The following is an 18,084-nucleotide window of genomic DNA, read 5'->3' on the forward strand; positions in this document are numbered from 1 at the left end:
GACAAGAAAAGAAAGAAAATGAGTTGTGTTTCCTGCTCAGATTCTGTTTGATCCTGCCAGGCTGTGTGGATACTCTTCATGTTTGTAACTTTCTCCTTGTAACAAGGGAAGATTGACAACAATCCACACGTCTATCAATAGAGGACTATAAATCATGTAACATGCATATAGTAGAATAAAATACATCTCTTAAAAAAGAGGCAGATCACAATGTACTATCTATAAAATAGTTTTAAACTAGCAAATTGCAGAACCATATGCAGATTATGCTAATATTTGCATTTAAAAGGGGAGGGGGTCATGAGCATATTATTAGTTTGCTAGGGCTGCCATAACAAAATACCAGAGACTTGATGGCTTAAACAACAGAAATGTATTTTCTCACAGTTGTACAAGCTAGATGTCTGAGACCAAGGGGTCGGTAGGATTGCTGTTTTCTGAGGCCTTACTGCTTGGTTCACAGATGGCCAGCCATCTTCTCTCTGTGTCTTCACGTAGTCTTTACTCTGTGTCTGTCTGTGTCCTAATCATTTTTTCTATGAGGACATATTGGATTAGGGCCCACCCTAACAACCTCAGTTTAACCAACCACTTCCTTAAAGGCCCTGTCTTCAAATACAGTCACGTTCTGAGATACTGCAGGTTAGTACTTGAACAAATGAATTTTGGGGGACACAATTCAGCCCATATCAGGAATATACATATGCCAGAAATCATCAAATTATATGCTTTAAATATGTACAGTTGATTGTATGATGATTATGCCTCAATAAATGTGTAAAAAAGTGGAAGAAAATATATTCATATTTGCCTTTATATGCATAAAAGAATGGTTGTACTTTACAGAAGAGGTGAGTGCATGGCAAATAGAGTTCAAAAATGAGAGTTCTAAAGAATACATAAATGTATTACTGATCCAAAAAATCACATAAATACATATTTTTAAAACATTGATAAGAAAGTAACACCAAGCACTTTGGGAGTTTGGAGAAGGCAGTGGTCGCTGTGGGCTAAGGTCAGTGGTCTGGCACACACAGCTTTTCTCACAAGTTCTGCTCTCTTTGCTAAGTTTCACTTATCTTTATTCAAGACTGTCAGCCATAGCCTTGACTGTATCATTTCTCCGTTCTTATTTTGTAACTATTATACTGACTAAAATTTTACTGTTCTGTTTTCTTAGTCTTCTTGTCCAGATGCTTTTATAATAAGAAAATAAAGATTTGCTTTGTAGTAGTAAAACATATCTATACCTAAAAGCAAGTTACAGTTTCAAAAGAGTTTTAGTTTGATTTACTATTTGCGTAAATTGATTGCTGCTTCATTTTTTTAACCCTCAGTTGCTTCTTAACTTTGTTAAGTCAATTTTTGGGTGGTTTGCAGGATGAGCTTTGGTCTCTTACGAGTTTTTCTGCTTTATAACCCAAACATCTGTTAGACTTAAGGCGAAAGGGTTTGAGGATATAATTTGGACATCTTATATTAAAAACTCTGGTATAGAAAATTATTCTAGTAACATATGGGAAGATTTCTTCAACTAATAATGCATTCTACCTAGCTTCTAAGAATGCTTTAAATTAAAGCTGTGACAGAATTGAATTTTAGGAAAGTAATATAGGTTTAAGGTTTTCATAAGATAGTGCTGTTTTATCAGTGAATTTGAGGGAGATTGTACAAAAAACAATAAACTTTATAAAATTAAGTTCAAAATGCATTCTAAAGTCCCCCTTTTTCGCTTTATCCATTGCTGACCTATTTTTGATATGAGTGAAGGACCATAAACAGTGCTGAATTTGGATATTAGGTAAGGATGTCATAGTAAGTTGGCTGGGACTCCCTTCAGAGTAAGGATTGCTAGCTTATGGGGTCCTTGGATGCCAGATAAACATTTCTTGTTTGTGACAATACTGTGAGCCACATTCAGGGCCAGGAATACACATTCAGAGATGGTCTCTGAGGCTGTTGTCTCACTCTGTCTTCTTGCCCCAATTCAAAGTCCTTTGAGGAAGAAGGAGACAGGGAGCCTTCTTGGCCTGGCTCTGATTGTAACAATTAGGTAACTTTGGGCACATGTCTTAATTTTTCCAGATATCAGTTTCATTACCTGTAAATTGAAAAGATAGCAATAAGACTTCTTAAACACTATGTGGCAGACAGACACTGTTCCATGTGCTTTACCTATATTACTTTATTTTTACAACCACTCTATGAGCTAAGCATTGTTATTATCCCCATTTTAATACTGAGGAAACAAATCAGTCACCCTATATCCTCTTTGTCCTTTATTATTATTTTTTTTCTATTGTATTTATTATCTTCTAACATTTTTTTAATTAAACTTTTTTAAGTTGGTGTCCTCACTGTACTCCTTTGGGCACACTTTTTAATATTATGTGAAAGTCGAAGTTGAGGTAACTTTCCTGTGGACCATGAAAAGGAGTGTGGTTCCCTGTCTAAAGACTATTAAAGTGTTTAGGTTTATAAACATTGTGTTTGAAACTTCTCTGAGCTTGTTCCTCTGGGCTGTACAGCTTCCACCTCAGCTCTGTTGCTTTCACAGTCCTCACTGGCTCTCACTTGCTGGAGTTAATTTTCTGAGTCCCACAGCTTCCTCACTGTGGAGGTTCTGCCAGAACAAAGCTGCCCTTATAGATTACACTTCAGAGCAGCTTCCAGTGTAGGGGTCTGGAAATAGGAGCGCAGGTGATGTCTATATAAAGTGGGCTTTTTGTTTTGGTTTGATTCGGGTTTTTTTGCTGCTTATTATGTTACTGAGTTCCAACATTTAAGAAATTTATAGTTGTGTGGATTTTTTGTTTGTTTTTAATAAGCAATAGAAATATTCCCTTCCCACTGTTCTTGTAAAGTGGGCATCTATTTATCAAATGTAAATCTGCTTTCAAAAATATTTCTGTAAACTATTCATTTTTCAGTTGCCATCAAACACATTATTTACATAGTAAGACATTCTGTACCAAATAAATACAGACAGACAGACAGACAGGAGAAGCGATCCTTTTCACCGTGTTTCTCCAGGAATGTGCTAAATCTCCTTAGACTCTTTTAATGTTAGGCTAATATGTGGTTTGGTTTACGACCTATTCTTTAGAGAATAGTGAGATTTTTATTTGATTGTGCAGGAGAATTAAGAAATGGCTGTTGGAATGGCAGCAAGACAGGCATAAACATTGCTTGACCATAAGCTGTCAGTTGCTATGATGTGACTTTATCTATAAATGTGTTTTTGGAATTTGTTGTTCAAAATATCTGAGGTTATGTAGAAATTCACCTCATATTATTGTGATAAATTTGATTCATTTTTGTTACAGGATTAATAAATTACATTCCATTTTCAGTTATAGTCACCAACATTTAGTTTGTAAATCTTAAATTCTTTGGTACTGTATTTGAGGTAGTTTGTGTTCTAAACTAAACAGAGATTTAGGGTGATTGTCTGTGACATTTACATATAGTTTCTTTAGGGGAAATTAGATTTAGTTAAAGTTACTAATAATGCCAGACATGTATTTTTAATGACTGACTGACCTAGCTTTACCTCCTTCTTTCTAAACCCTTCGTTTCCTCCCTGTCCTATTCCAGGGTTAATTTACAGTGAAGCTAAAGAACCTTCATCTTTAGGACCCCTCATTTGTTCCTTCCAAGTCCTGGCATAAACCATGGCAATTTTGTTTTGTTAATTTTGTATTCATTCTCTTAAAGATGATCTTTCTAATTATATAAGCTTCTGGTCCTACAAAAGGGCTCTCTGCACAATGTATAACTATATTGCATTAGGAACTTTCTTAGAGGCAGAGCAGAGAGAATTTAAAAAGTAATAAATAAATAATAAATTTTTTAAAATCTGAAATCATGCAATTAATGTAGAAAATAAGAATGATTCTTTTTTTTCATACAATTTCCAAAGTTGTACCAATAACTACCAGAGTCGCTGTTGGTAAAGCATCCTTTTCATAAAACCTTACTCAGTCTTCCTCCACGATCTTGCTGGTGAGCAGTGTAAGACTGGCCCGAAAGCACGAATCTTACTTGTTGGGAAGGCTCATCTCGCAAAGACCAGGAGACAGAGATCGCTGCAATCAAGCAAGAGGTTTTTTTATTTCCAGCATGCTGGGGTCGCTTCGTCTTCAGGACAAAAGCAGCCCCGAGCCCTTAACACAAGCACTTTTTATACAGTTTGGTAGGCAGACTTTGGCAACAGGATGAGTTGTATACAGCTTATTGGTCACCTGAGGTGACTTTTAAATTCATTGATGGCTTTCAGTGGGGTGGTATACAGACGAGGAACTGGGGAATTGCCCAACAGCCCACCCCTTGTGTGGTTAGGCCCTTCCCGGAACTGGGTGAACTTTGGGCGGTTTGGGAAGCCCTTTATCTGCCCTTACCAGAAAGTCCCACCCTCAGGGGCTTGTAAAACCTTGCGCAAGCTAATTACAGAAGCAGAAAAGCTAGTCAGTTAATATTCAAGGGTGGGGGAAGGGGTTCAGGTCCACAGCAGATTGTCTTCAGCTTTAGGCCTGTGTACAAAGCATGAAACAGCTGGCAAGATCCAGAGCGGCCAAGACATTTTACCTCTTTCACCAGCCCAGCTTTAACAGGGATGGGCATGTAAGGTGCTGGGAGAGGACAGCTTGGAGTAGGGCACAAACTTGTGCTTTTACTGCCCCACCCCACCCCCACCCTGGGCTGGGACTAGGGAAATGCAATTGAGGCACCTAGGGTGCAAAATTTAAGCCTGGATTTAATAGACTATCTAAAAATCTATCTCTCCCACCCCCAATTCCAAAAAGATAGGACCTAAGGGCTTCCATTATGTTGTTTGTTTTATAAACCATTTTGCAAAAGCAGGGGCATGATGTCAGGCAGACATCTAATCACTGAATAAATCACTTAGCATATTTGAGAAATTGGGCAAAATAAGTTCCCTGAGCCTTATTTTTCTCAATTAAGAGGGTTGTAGGATTAACAAATATATATACCATGAAGTGCTTGTAATAGGTGCTCCCTTCCCCATATGGTTCCTTTTTATACATTTCCTCAGTGTGGTCTGCACAACTGGGTACTCTCACTTGATTAAAAAGTATGTGATTGTTAAACTGTACTTTCAGAGAATGACAAGGAACAGGAGGCACTGCCATCTCTGGATAAACCTGGCTGGTACTCCCAAGGAAACGCTGTCCACCTTTATGAGCTTCTGAAGAAAATGACTGGCAAACCTGAACCCAAGGTATTTTCTGATTGAGGCGGAGTCCTTGATGTCCACTTGGAGACATAAACAGTTGTAAACTAAAACCGTGACTCTCCATGCATTAGCCTACGTAGCCGGGGGGGGGGTTATCATCTGCCTCTGCCCAGGTAGCAAATCTGTCCTCTTATCTCTTCTGCCTTAATAAGCCTTTCCTTTGTTGATGTAGACTGGGTCTTTATCTGTCCCAGATAAAGAGTAAAGATTCCAAGCAGGGGCCACAGATCTAGGGCTTACACTGATTAGCATACAGAATGCCTGAGGAATAATATCCTGATGACAATCCATCAAAAAAGTTTTTACACGTAAAACAAGTAATTACTGAAATTACAGTACAGACTAGCCTAAAGATACACTTGGCTTTGACATCTCACATTGCCGATGTTGAATATTGGTTCATTTTTAACAGCAGAACACATTCTTCTAAAAAATATCTGCCAGGAGCCCCATAAGCAGGAGATATCAGTGGTTAACTGAGCCCTGCTCCTTTGGCTCCCACATTGCCATAGCCACATGGGGACTCCTGAGGGGTTTAGTGGACAGAGTATCCTGACTTGGAGGTTTTAGTTTATATCCCTTAACCTTGTTTTCTCATCTGTAAATTGAGGGATGCGGACTAGATAATTGGGGCTTTGCCTTAGAATACCTAGGGAGCTTTCCAGATTCCACATGCCCAACCTCACTCTCAGAGACTATGTTTCAGCAGATATGAGGTGAGGCCCAGAAAGTCTTTTGAAAAATGGTTGTGATATGCATTGTTAATAATCTATAACTCACTGTAACAAGTTGTCTCTAATATCTCACCAGCTCTTCAACTCCAGGGGCAGGTGTAATTGTAAACACACACATATATAAATAAACATATGGGTTCACTTCTTTAGGAAAATGTAATAAAGTTTTTATTTAATCTTCTGCCTTTCTTCTACCTGTAAGTGCATTGTATAACTTCACACAAACCTGGTGCCCTGTGAATCAAATGGGACAAGTTGATGGTCACCTGTCAAGTTATTCAAGGAAGTTTAAGATGTTCGTGGAATTTTTGTCAGACTCTGATGCCTATTGAAGAATTTTCTTCTGCCTTCCGTGAAATGAACACCACTCTCTTTCACAATTCTCATGCCTTAAACAGAATTTGCTGTCTGACTCACAGGTCGTTTACTTTGGTGACAGTATGCATTCAGATGTTTTCCCAGCCTGCCACTATAGTAACTGGGAGACAGTCCTCATCCTAGAGGAGCTCAGAGGGGACGAAGGCAGGAAGCCTGAGGAGTCAGAGCCTCAAGAGAAGAGAGGAAAATATGAGGTAAGGGTTTTAGTCAGCTCCTTCCTTGAAAGAAAAACCTTTATGTTTGAAAGCTAAAGTTTCCTCATAACTAATTGACTTCAAAATTATCATGGTCATGCTGAGCCGTCGTGTTTCCATAGTTTGTTTTTGAGGCAGTGTTTGTATGAATGCACTCACTCATTCTTAGCATGTTTCAGGCCAGCTTAGGTGTTTTATCTGCTTTGTGGAAAATCCTCTATCATGTATCTCTGCTTGTATTTAAAGGCAGATGAAACAATCATGTGTTTTTTCCTCAAATTATCTTTTGACACAAAACTAGAACCACAACTTATAAAAGTCAGCCTTTAAATATGTAAGTTCAGGCCTATTGCTCGGCATAGCACACTTCCATCATGAAGGCCAGAGCAGCTCATCCAGAACAGGCGGTAAGTACTGCACCTCATGAGAGTTCACATTCTTTCCTGCTTCCGTGTGGAGGGGACAAGACTAGAAACATCTTCAATTGCTACAGCAGAAAGGAAACAGTCTATACAGAGACCTAAAAAGAAAGTACCATATAAGAGTTCTTCTATTTTATGATTATTAAGAAAAGTACAGTTCAGCTTCTCTAACTAAATGTCAAGCACAGAACATATATAAAGCACAATCTTTTTGTGAGTACAAAGTCTGAATGTAAAAGGATTTAATTCTGTATTTCCAGTTACTTTATTCAGCCTAAGTGAATTTTCAAAAATATAATTACAAACTAAATTAACCAGATCATTTCAAGATTAATAGTATGAACCAAAACATCTACATTCTGTGGAGATGAACATTTTGTTTCACTTAGGTTTAAATTCAATTTCTAAGGTATTTACAGTAATTTCCAGTCTACATAAAAGCATCTGGAATATGAGAATCACTTTCACCTCCCTTCATTTGTGGCAGGAGGCTTAAGATAAGGACAGGGAACATCTCAGATGGAACTTTCAAGGCTTATACATAAAAAACATGATTACAAACAGCAAAAATGGTGTTTTAATGATTAAAGTAAGCCTAGTTAAGGAAACTAAGGAATAATTTGTTTTGGTTTATTTTTGTTTGGTTTATTTTGTTTCGACAGAAGTCTGTCTGTCGATTATACTTAAAATTACTTCGACAATCTTTTTTTTTTTTTTTTTTTTTTTGTCTTTTTATGTGACCGGCCACACTGCGTTCAGCCAGTGAGTGCACCGGCCATCCCTATATAGGATCCGAACCCGTGGCGCGAGCGCTGCTGCGCTCCCAGCGCCGCACTCTCTCGAGTGCGCCACGGGGTTGGCCCAACTTCGACAATCTTAATTCCATATGACTAGCCTCCTTTATGAAAGAAAATGGAACTCTCCTTTCAGCTTCCTCCTTCATTACTTTTCTCATCTGTTTTTTCAGTTTAACTAAAAACAAATTTAAAAAATTTTGCAGCCTTTTTGTAATAACATGTTATGAAATTTAGGTGCAAAAATAATACATTTTAATGATGAAAATTCTTAGCAAGCAAGAAAGGACCAGCCTTTAATTAGAGAAAGGCTATCCACTAAAAACCCAGTGGGAATGTAATATGTAATGGAGAAATTTAAGAGGGGAAAAGCCATACTTAATGGAGACACATGCCTTTTAAGTTTCTGAGCTAAACAAAGAGATCCATTATTAATTATACTGACACAGAGCTAGCCAACACTACAAGAAAAGAAAAAGAAATATGGAGTAAGATTAAAAGACAAGACACCAAATTATCATTATTTCAGGGTTATATGATCATTAGCACAGAATATCTTAGGGAATCAGCAAAGTATTAGAACTAATGAGAGAGTTCAGTCAGAATGCTGGATCCAAATTGGCATTCAAAAATTGAGTTGTTCTCCTATACTAGGAGTAATCACTTGCAAAATGTAATAAGAAACAAATACTAGGAATTAACTTAACAAATATATAAGACCTTGATGAAGAAAATTTTAAGCCTTTATTAAAGATTCTGAATACAAACCTGAATAAATGGAGAGATATACCATACTTATGAATATATGATTTAAAATTATATAGTTGCCTATTTTACTCAACTTTATTTATAAAGTCAATTTACCGTTATACAAAATCCCAGAAGGATTTGGAGTAGACCTTTATAAACTGGTTCTGCAGTTAGAAGATTTAAGGCCTACAAGTAACTAAGATAATTTTATATAAGAGAATAATGAAAGGAGGGAATTTCACCCTATCTGATACTAACCACATTAAAAAGCCACAGTAATTTATTTTTAATATAGAACTGGCCAAAAAATATTATAGAAGGTTAGTGAACAGAGAAAAAACCTAGACATAGGCACCTGTATCACATTCCAAGTTACCATGTAAATATGGTATATGATAGAGCATTATCAGTCAGCAGAAAAGGTACATAGTACAGTAAACAGCAATTAGTAAGTGGTCTCAGTATGTGGAGAAAAATAAGGTGAGCCCCTTTCTCATCCATTTATTCTGAATGGATTAAAGACCTGAAAGTAAAAACTATAACTGTAAAATTTATTGAAGAACACTTAGTTAAAAAGAGAAAAAAGAGAGAGGGAAAGAAAAAAAAAAGACCAAAAAATAAAGAAAAAACCCAACAACTTATTAAAGTATTTTTGTAACTTCAGGGTAGGGAAGGATTTCTCAAGTTAGAACCCATAGGACAACAATAAGTAGGAAAAATGATGAGTTTCACTGCATCAGTATTAAGTATTTTTGTTCAAGATACCTGGGATACTGTTAATTATTGGACCAAAGATAGGGAAAAGAGTCTTGCCCATCCATTTAAATTGAATTTTATGAAATTGCTACTTTTTAAAGTCAGGAGTAGGTGAACATCTGCACTTTAATATGGTTCACCCTAATAAAACTAACAATGGATTGATATCTACCATGTAATCAAACGTTCAGTAGGAAATTGGACGAAAGGTATCATGTAGTTGACTGAAGAGAAAAGCTTGTATATGAGAGGAGATACCCATCCTTACCTAGTAATCAACAAAATGCAAATTAAAACAACGGTAAGATATCACCTTAAAGCCAACAGATTGATAAAACTGAGTTTGGATTTCTAATAAAATAGTCTGAGATACATTTCTGTAAGTTAACTTAGAAAACCATAAAGTAGTTTGGATCCCCATATTGGCTAGCCACCAAAAAAAAAAAGAAGAACATGTATTGGGACGAATATTGTTCACTAAAGCTTCATTCATTGCATTTGACAACTCTGTACTATGATGAAAATGATTTTTAATCTTTAATGAATACATATCTGGCTTTTCAGTCAAAAACAAATACTATTTTATTTAGAATTATACTTTGGAGTATAACCACTACACTTTGAGAATTCCCTAAATAAAGAGTATATCTGTGAGAAGAACTGTGTTTAGCCCTAGAAGAAAAAGACATATTTATCTCCCAGTACTCCCAGTGGATAGCTAAAAAATGAAAGATACTTAAAAAAAAAAAAAAAAAAAAACTAATAATTTGAAAACTTGTATCAATTTATTGGCTTCATGTTTCAGGTTCACTGAAAGCAATTAATAATAATTATGTCTTCATTCCCTTCTAAAAAATAACTACCAAATAAGAAAGTTAGACCAAGTTGTTTTTTAATTACCCTTCAGACATGATAATAATTATTATTTTAATTGTAGGAAAAATTATCTTTCTAAATTTCTCTGTTTGGGGTTTTCAGATTACAACCAATTGAACTTTTTTTAACATAGTTTTTGTATTGATGTATAATAATTGTACATATTTATGGGGTACATGTGATAATTTTACACATGTATAGAATGTGTAATGGTCAAATCAGGGTAATTAGAATATCTATAAACTCATACATTTATAATTTCTTTGTATTGGGAACATTCCAAATCTTCTAGTTATTTTGAAATATATAATTATATTGTAGTCACCCCACTGTGCTCTCAAACACTAGAACTTATCCTTCTATCTAACTGTAATTTTGTACCCATATATCAACCTTTCTTTACTTGTGGAGTATGCATAAAGCAAATGTACTTCACAGGGCCTGGTTTTCCAAAAGCTTGCAGTTTCAAATATTGACCTTGCAAAAGACAGGAATTTTCCCCAGGCTATAGTCTCTGTTGTAAGATAAAGAATAGTAACACAGCAAGGTTGCTGGCTCAAAGACAGGTATACTGATTGATATGTAAAAATACTGGGAAATTTCTGTAAGAAGAGAATGTTTACTAAAAATCAAGCTTTTGTTAGTGGATCACTTAATTGCATTATAGAATGTCACCTTGCTTGTCTTACTGAATGTTACCAGCTTCTATTGTTAAACTTGTTAAACTGTACTTCAAAAAAAACCTCACCTATGTTCTCATCCTGTAACTTCCTGGTCTGGAGAATAAATGTGGGAAGAAAACCTCAATTCGTGGTTAATTTCCCAAATGGAAGGAACGCCTCTATCTTGAGGGTTCCAGGAGATTAACCCCCTTTCAGGGCTTCTCACTGCTCAGAAGAGATGGTCTTTGAGTAATCTTTGGTGGCTCCGTCACCCAGGGGAAAAGGGGTGACAAATCCGTGGGAAGCAAAGCAACACTTTACTTCCCCTCCCCAGCCTCTGGTAACCACTATTCTACTCTCAGCCTCCATGAGATCAACTTGTTTTTTAGCTCCCACATATGAGTACATGTGATAATTCTCTTTTCGTGCTTATTCTATTTAACATAATGTCCTCCAGGCTCACCCATGTTGCTGCAGATAACAGAATTTCATTCTTTTTTTATGGCTGAATAATATTCCATTGTGTATATGTACCATACCAATTGACCATTTAAAAAGTCAGTTCCAGTTTAAGATAAAGGATACTTCATAATAAGGAAATATTATTTCCTTTCCAAAAATGTAATGTGTACTCAATGCCAGTTTATAATTACTACAGAGTTTTTTTTTATTTTGATGGGTTAAAAAGCTTATGAGATTGAACATTAATTAATCAGTTTTCATTACTCTGTTCTCTTGTTTCAGGGACCAAAGGCAAAGCCTCTAAATACCTTATCTAAAAAATGGGGCTCCTTTTTTATTGATTCAGTTTCAGGACTGGAAAATACAGAAGACTCCTTGGTTTGTACATGGACTTGCAAGAGAATCAGTACTTACAGCACTATTGCAATTCCAAGTATTGAAGCAATTGCAGGTAAGGGGGAAAATACTTATAAAGCTTTACCTGTTACTGGACAATAATAACCTTAAGTACTAGAATGTCTTTAAAAGAAGGAACTCTTCCACAACTTTGATTTATTTTTCTTGGGAAACATCTTCTAGATATGTCAATCAGGGAATTAGGACTAGCCCTTATGCTGGAGCCAACTACAAAAGCTGGACAATTTTATTTTTGAAATCTGCTTGGAGGCATAGGATAAATGTAGGGAAGAATTACCAGGACCAGATGTGGAGGAGACCCAATAAGGTGAATCTGGCTTTTGTGGCTGTTTTTCTCCCTGAGTATTTGCTGATTCTGGAGAGGGAATCAAAGAGTGTGAGTGGGCCTTTCAGTAAATTCATGGGCCTGCAGGGTGGACAGGAACTGCAGGAGACGAATTGCCTGAGGAGGGGTGGGCCTGGTGAACTCCTTCAGTCTGTGTTGAGATCCTGAAGGGCTTTAGCTTAGAATGAGGATGAGTTGAGAATTACTCCCCATTTTCACAGGGACTGAAGCTCAGCTTCAAATCAGCTGAATCAAGGAGATTTCAGATTGCTAGTGCCTCTAACACTTGGTAGAAATGTAGATACTCTTTTGAGGAAGATAACATCATTCTCAAGTATTTCTAAAAATAATTCTCAAATCATTTCTAAAAATAATTTATATTAGGTTCAGCACATAATGAAAAATAGCCAGAAACACAAGAATATGAGACCACACTAAGAGAAATAACCATGTTTACTATGGTCAAATACATAAAAGAAAGGAATGAGAAATCTGGTACAAACATAACTATAAAAAGAATGTAAATTCTAGAATTAAAATATTAAAAAATCAAAGTTAAGAATTTCATGGATGGATTTATCAGCAGATTAGACATAGCTGAAAAATGAATTGTGCACTGGAAAATAGGTCAAAAGAAGATATCCAGAATGAAGCACGAAGAGAAAAAAATCATGGAAGATACAGAAGACAGACTATGAGATATAGAAAATGCAGTGAGAAGGAATAAGATTTATGTAATCACAACCCCAGGAGATAATAGGATAAGCCAAAAAGCAGTAGTTACAAACTTTCCAAAAGTGATGAAGGAAAATAAGCCAAAGATTTAAGAAGCCCAAAAAACTGAAACAAATTAAATAAAAACAAATCCAAAATTAACTGCTAAAAGCCAAAGACAATTAAGAAATGTTAAAAGCAATCAAGAGCAAAAAGATTAATCAACTTCAAAGGAATAACAGACTGACATCTAACTTCTTATAGAAACAGTGAAAGCCAAAAGAGAGTAGAATGTTAATTTCTTTAAATTGCTGAAAGAAAATGACTGTCAATATTGATGGAATTCTATACCTAGTAAAGATATCATTAAAGAATGAAAGTAAAATTTTTAGACAAAAATGGAGAAAATGTATCTCCAGAAGACCTGTGCTAAAGTGAATACGAAAGGGCATTCATTGTTCTCCAGGTAAAAGTAAAAATGATCCCTGTTGGAAGACTGGAAATGCCAGAAAATACAGCAGCAAAGTGATAAATAAAAGTAAATCAAAATGAATACTTTCTGTTTGAAGCAATAAAAAAATAAAGTTCTATGGCATTTAAATAAGTAGAGAATTAAAATAAGTGGCAACAATGGCATGTAAATTCTAAAGTGGGCAGCTGGAATTAAAGTGTTGTAACATCCTTAAATGATACAGCAAAATATAAAAGCTCCCAGGCTGGGAAGTGGGGGGGCCAAAGGCCTCAGTCATGCTCCCCCAAAAATCCACATCCAGCCCAGCCAAGACCAAGCTGCTGCCAGAAGCCCCCTGGGCTTCCCTGCCAGAATGAGGGGGGTGCCATGGGCCTCAACCATGCCCCCTGCCCTTCCTCCTCCTCCCACCCGATCTTCCTCCTCCTTCCAACCTCTCCCCCTCCCCCAACTGCTCCAGAACAACATCTTAGAATGTAAAAAAGGTAATAATAATAATTAATATTTTTTTAAATTAAAAAAAATAAAATGGAGATGATAATCTCTACCTACCAGAGTTGGTATAATTCCATGACAAATGAGTATAAGCTTTTATTAATTTGTTTGTATCTCTTTGTTTGTAAAGTAATTTGTTTAGTACTTCTTACTAAAAATACTGGATGAAAATAAAACTCTGTAAAATACCAAAAAAAAAAGAATAGCAGGGCAAATGGAAAGCATTTAGTAAGGTGACAGATTTAAACCTGAAGTAATTACATTAAATACAGGTGACTAGATACTCCAGTTAAGAGCCAGAATGAAATAACAATACCCAACTGTGGACAGTTTATAAGAGACATATCTGGGATATAGATGCAGAAAGTTTAAATATCAAACGATGGAGAGAAATAATATGCTAACAGTAACAAAAAAAAAAAAAGAGTGGCTTTATTAATATGAAACAAAGTAGACATTAAGGAAAAAGTCCATTGTAATTAACCAGGGAGTCACATCATAGTGATAAATCCTCAGTTCTCAGAAATATATAACTGAAATTCTGAGGTTTTCACCTGGGCCCCTCTTCTCTCTCAGGTCAGAACTTAATCTTTCCCTATTTTCACGGTACCAAGAAACAGCTAAAAAATCCATTCTGCTTTATAGAGGTGTGGGCTTTCTGCTTGGATTCTTAGTTTCCGAGTTCCTTTCAGAATTTGACAAAAGGCTTCAGGAGAAAATAAGCAAAGTCCAGCTCTCTCCTCTTTCTTTACAGTGGATTCTTAGCCCATCAATTTTTGTCTCTGCAGCCCTGCAAGACTGCCAAAAGCTCTACTGATTTTTCTGCTGCTTTGGGCTGCCCCTGCTTTAGCCAGAATTCAAGTACCTAAGGGAAAAAGCTGTGGCAGAATGTCGCTCACCTTTCCACTTGTTACCCCTTTTCAAGAATTGTGTATCCTCGAGTCTTGGTTGCCTCTTCAGCTCTCCAGTGACTTCACTCTGATGTTTATATTTTATCCAGCTTTTCTAGATATTTCAGCTCCAAGTTAAAAGTGGAAGTCAAATTTTTTGCATTTTAGATTCTTCTTCCTTAAATGGGGATGTTAATACCAGGCTGCATTTTCTCCCTCACAGGATGGTATGAGAGAAAATAAAGCCAGATTCATATCTGAATTATTAGTGGGATGATGATGACCCTATGATATGATGGATATGTAAGATCCATCTTCTATGCAGTATACAAAATCAGTATGTCAGTACCTCCTACTCTTTGAAATATCTTGTTCTCACTGATTTCAAACGACTGATTTTTCACTTTGTTCCATGCTTACAAACATAATTAAAGAAATATAACCTAAATATAATTTTTCTTTTTACAAACAATTTTTCTGTTAAAGAAATGGACTTTGTAACTTTGAGGGGCCAGCCTAAAATTAAACTATTATTTTCAATCTTTTATTTCAATCTTACTTTCCTTCAAAATGATTCAAATTTTTAGTGAGAGGGTGTGATAATGGAAGCCCGTGAATTATTCTAAAGTACCGGGGTGAAAACTGTCAAGAAGATGTGGTTGTGAAATGATAAGAGAGTCAAAGAAAAGTGAATCTCCATTCTAGAATTTAAATATTTCTCCAAAGAATTAGAAAATAATCTCTCCTTAAACAACCATAACCTCAGTGTACTTTCCATTTTCATGTTCTAAAAGCTTTCTTCACAGCACCCTGGAAGAGAACTTGGCAGGGCCTTTGTCTTCTGTCCAGCTTTTCTCAGGAGGAAATATTAAGTAGGATTTGTCAAACACAGCTAAACAAGTGCCCATTTTTCTGAGGGGAAAGGATGAGAGAGAGAGTTGTTAAGTCAAACTCAGTTGTTGAGATTGAGTGTTTCAGTAACAGTTGGATACTCCTATGTAATTTACTTCCAAGTAAGAAAAATGGCTAGAAGAAAAATAGTGTGATGGTCATGGCTTTAGACACGTTGAAGATAGAATATTTGTATAAATGTTATCCTGCTAGTCTCTCTCTCTTTTTTTTTTTTTTTTTTTTTTGGTAAATTCCAAAATTGTTCTGTTTCTGCCTGTATTATATTATTTTACATTGAACTTACTGTGTAAGAATATTTATTTACTTTGGTTCACTTCATTTAATTGTTACCCAAATTTGGATAATAGGGTTGATATTATATTTAATACCGAGTTTAATAGAACATTGTTGTAGTAAGCAAGAATTTGGTTCTTTATTTCCCTTTCTCTTTTCTTTCAAATAGTCTGCACCCAACAATGATTCCTATCACAGAGACACGAGTGTTTCCTCCTGCTGAATCCCCGGTCTCATGAATCCCCAGTCTGGGGATCCTTGTTTTAACAGAGCAGTCATGTGATCTCAGTTTGGCTATCCCATATCCAGATTTCTTAACAATAGACCTTTTCTGTTGCCTGGGAAAAGAATAAAATTATTTGTTTTGAATGATAGGAGGTGAAAAATAAACTTGATTGTCCCCTTTTACCTCTTAAAATATTTTTGTATTCATGTAATATTTCTTTATTTGTGGATATCCTGTTAGACTTGTTTATCTCATTCACAGTTAAATGCCTAGAAGCCATTTTTAAAGCTGTTATAAAAGTTATTATCTATGTATGTTACAACGGTGGTTGGTCTGTAAACATTTTGATAAGCTAATCATTTTTAACCTTGTAATAATAGCTACACAGAGAGCTAAACATTTACTTTAGGAATTATATAGGAAAGAGAAAGAGATAGTTGGCTCAGCTACTTGGTATGTGTCATTTTGGTGGGTTATCAGAAATCCAGGACTTCAGAGATATAATTTTAGAAACTCGGTTTTATCATTTTACTTTCCAACACCTTTTTAAATGCATGGCCCAAAATACACTTCAGCTAACTGAGGAGTGAGGACCTATGGTATTCACTAATGCTGAATGTTTTTCTGTATCAAGTAATGGTAGTTCCCTCTAGCATCACAAAGGCAGTGTTCCTTCTTCCCATTCTCTATGACTAGTTTTCTACTCATTAACTGCTTGGACCTTGATGATTCTCAGTGGCATATAATATATAATTTATACCAGTATCATTTTCAAAATATTCAGTGCTGCCAAATGATGTTTTACTTGTAAAATTCGTGAAATAAAGATTGCTGCCCTGTATCTACATGTGGAATGAGTATCATAAGAAAACACACATTGTAAAGCTTCACTTTTAATATTTCTGACTAATGTTTCCATGGAGAAATATGAGGGAAAATATCTGAAGGCTAGTTTTTAAGAGGCTTATATGAGGATATCACAATTTCCCACCATCAATAAAGTATGCATTTTGTGTTCTCTCTCCCAATTCCCCTTGTGTCCGTGTGTGTGTGTGTGTGTGTGTGTGTGTGTGTGTGTGTGTGTAATGCTTATTATATAAAATTGCCATGTTATGCATATTAGAATTCTTATTTAGCTAAGCATTCAAAGACTATTCTTAGTAACCCTCTTATTACTCCCTGGGGCTATGAAGAAGATTATTAGTTCTCCTTCACCAGTTACATGATCCTCTGAGTAGGGCCTGGGAGATTTTAAAATTTTTTTTTTTAAATTCAGATGAGCATTTCTGCTTTTTTGTGTTAACTTTTGTACAGAGAGCGTTAAAATTAAACTCACAAGTTAGAGCTCTGGGGATGATTTATGATATCTCTAAATGTGATCTGACTTAAATATTATTGTAAATTGTATAGGGAAAGATATCTACACTTTTCATCCTAGGTGCCACCTATCCAGGTGGCAAAGAAATATTAAAAATATGAAACTCTAAAAAAATTTTATTATTAGTGAATATCAAATTTTGATTTGTTTATATTTATAAAAGGCATCTGGAGACCTGCAGAATAATCAAAAATTTTTTTTGTTTTTTCCCCCCAGAATTACCCTTGGACCACAAATTTACAAGATTCTCTTCAAACAATTCAAAAACATCTGGCTACTATCCAAATCCTCCACTGGTCTTATCAAATAATGAGACACTGATAACCAAATAAATTGTCTTACTGAAAAATGAAGTGAAGAACCATATATGCAGCAAATGTACTGTAAAAAAATGTTAATTTTCAAAAACTACTGTAAAATGCTTTATAGTAACAAGATTTTAATGAAAATTGATCAAGAAATTGATATTTGACCATAGGTCTCCTTTCTGTATAAATCATCTTAATGTTTAACAACTCTCATGATATTAAAATCTCAGTATTCTAGTACTGAATAAACCTTATTGATATTTTCTATACCTATAGTTTTGAGATTAGAATTCATCTGAGGAGACAGACACACATACACACACACACACTCATATTTATACATATGCTAGTCCAGTGCTTCTCAAGCTGGCCGGTTAGCTCAGAGCACCACC

At 35.6% G+C, this 18,084-nt stretch overlaps 1 protein-coding gene across 2 annotated transcripts in view; it reads left to right on the plus strand.

Moving 5' to 3' along the window:
- The window catches only part of NT5DC1 (5'-nucleotidase domain containing 1), a 135,742-nt gene extending 117,888 nt beyond the window's left edge, over nt 1-17,854 (plus strand). For both annotated transcript variants that reach the window (XM_063097835.1, XM_063097836.1), the window contains exons 9-12: nt 5,124-5,242; nt 6,411-6,563; nt 11,568-11,736; nt 17,601-17,854. In XM_063097835.1, coding sequence (XP_062953905.1) covers nt 5,124-5,242; nt 6,411-6,563; nt 11,568-11,736; nt 17,601-17,716 — 557 coding nt within the window. In that variant the 3' untranslated portion in view covers nt 17,717-17,854. The remainder of the gene's footprint in view (nt 1-5,123; nt 5,243-6,410; nt 6,564-11,567; nt 11,737-17,600) is intronic.
- The last annotated feature ends 230 nt before the right edge of the window (nt 17,855-18,084 follow it).

Source organism: Cynocephalus volans, chromosome 5, assembly GCF_027409185.1.
Source record: "Cynocephalus volans isolate mCynVol1 chromosome 5, mCynVol1.pri, whole genome shotgun sequence".
NCBI classification, from domain to species: Eukaryota; Metazoa; Chordata; class Mammalia; order Dermoptera; family Cynocephalidae; genus Cynocephalus; species Cynocephalus volans.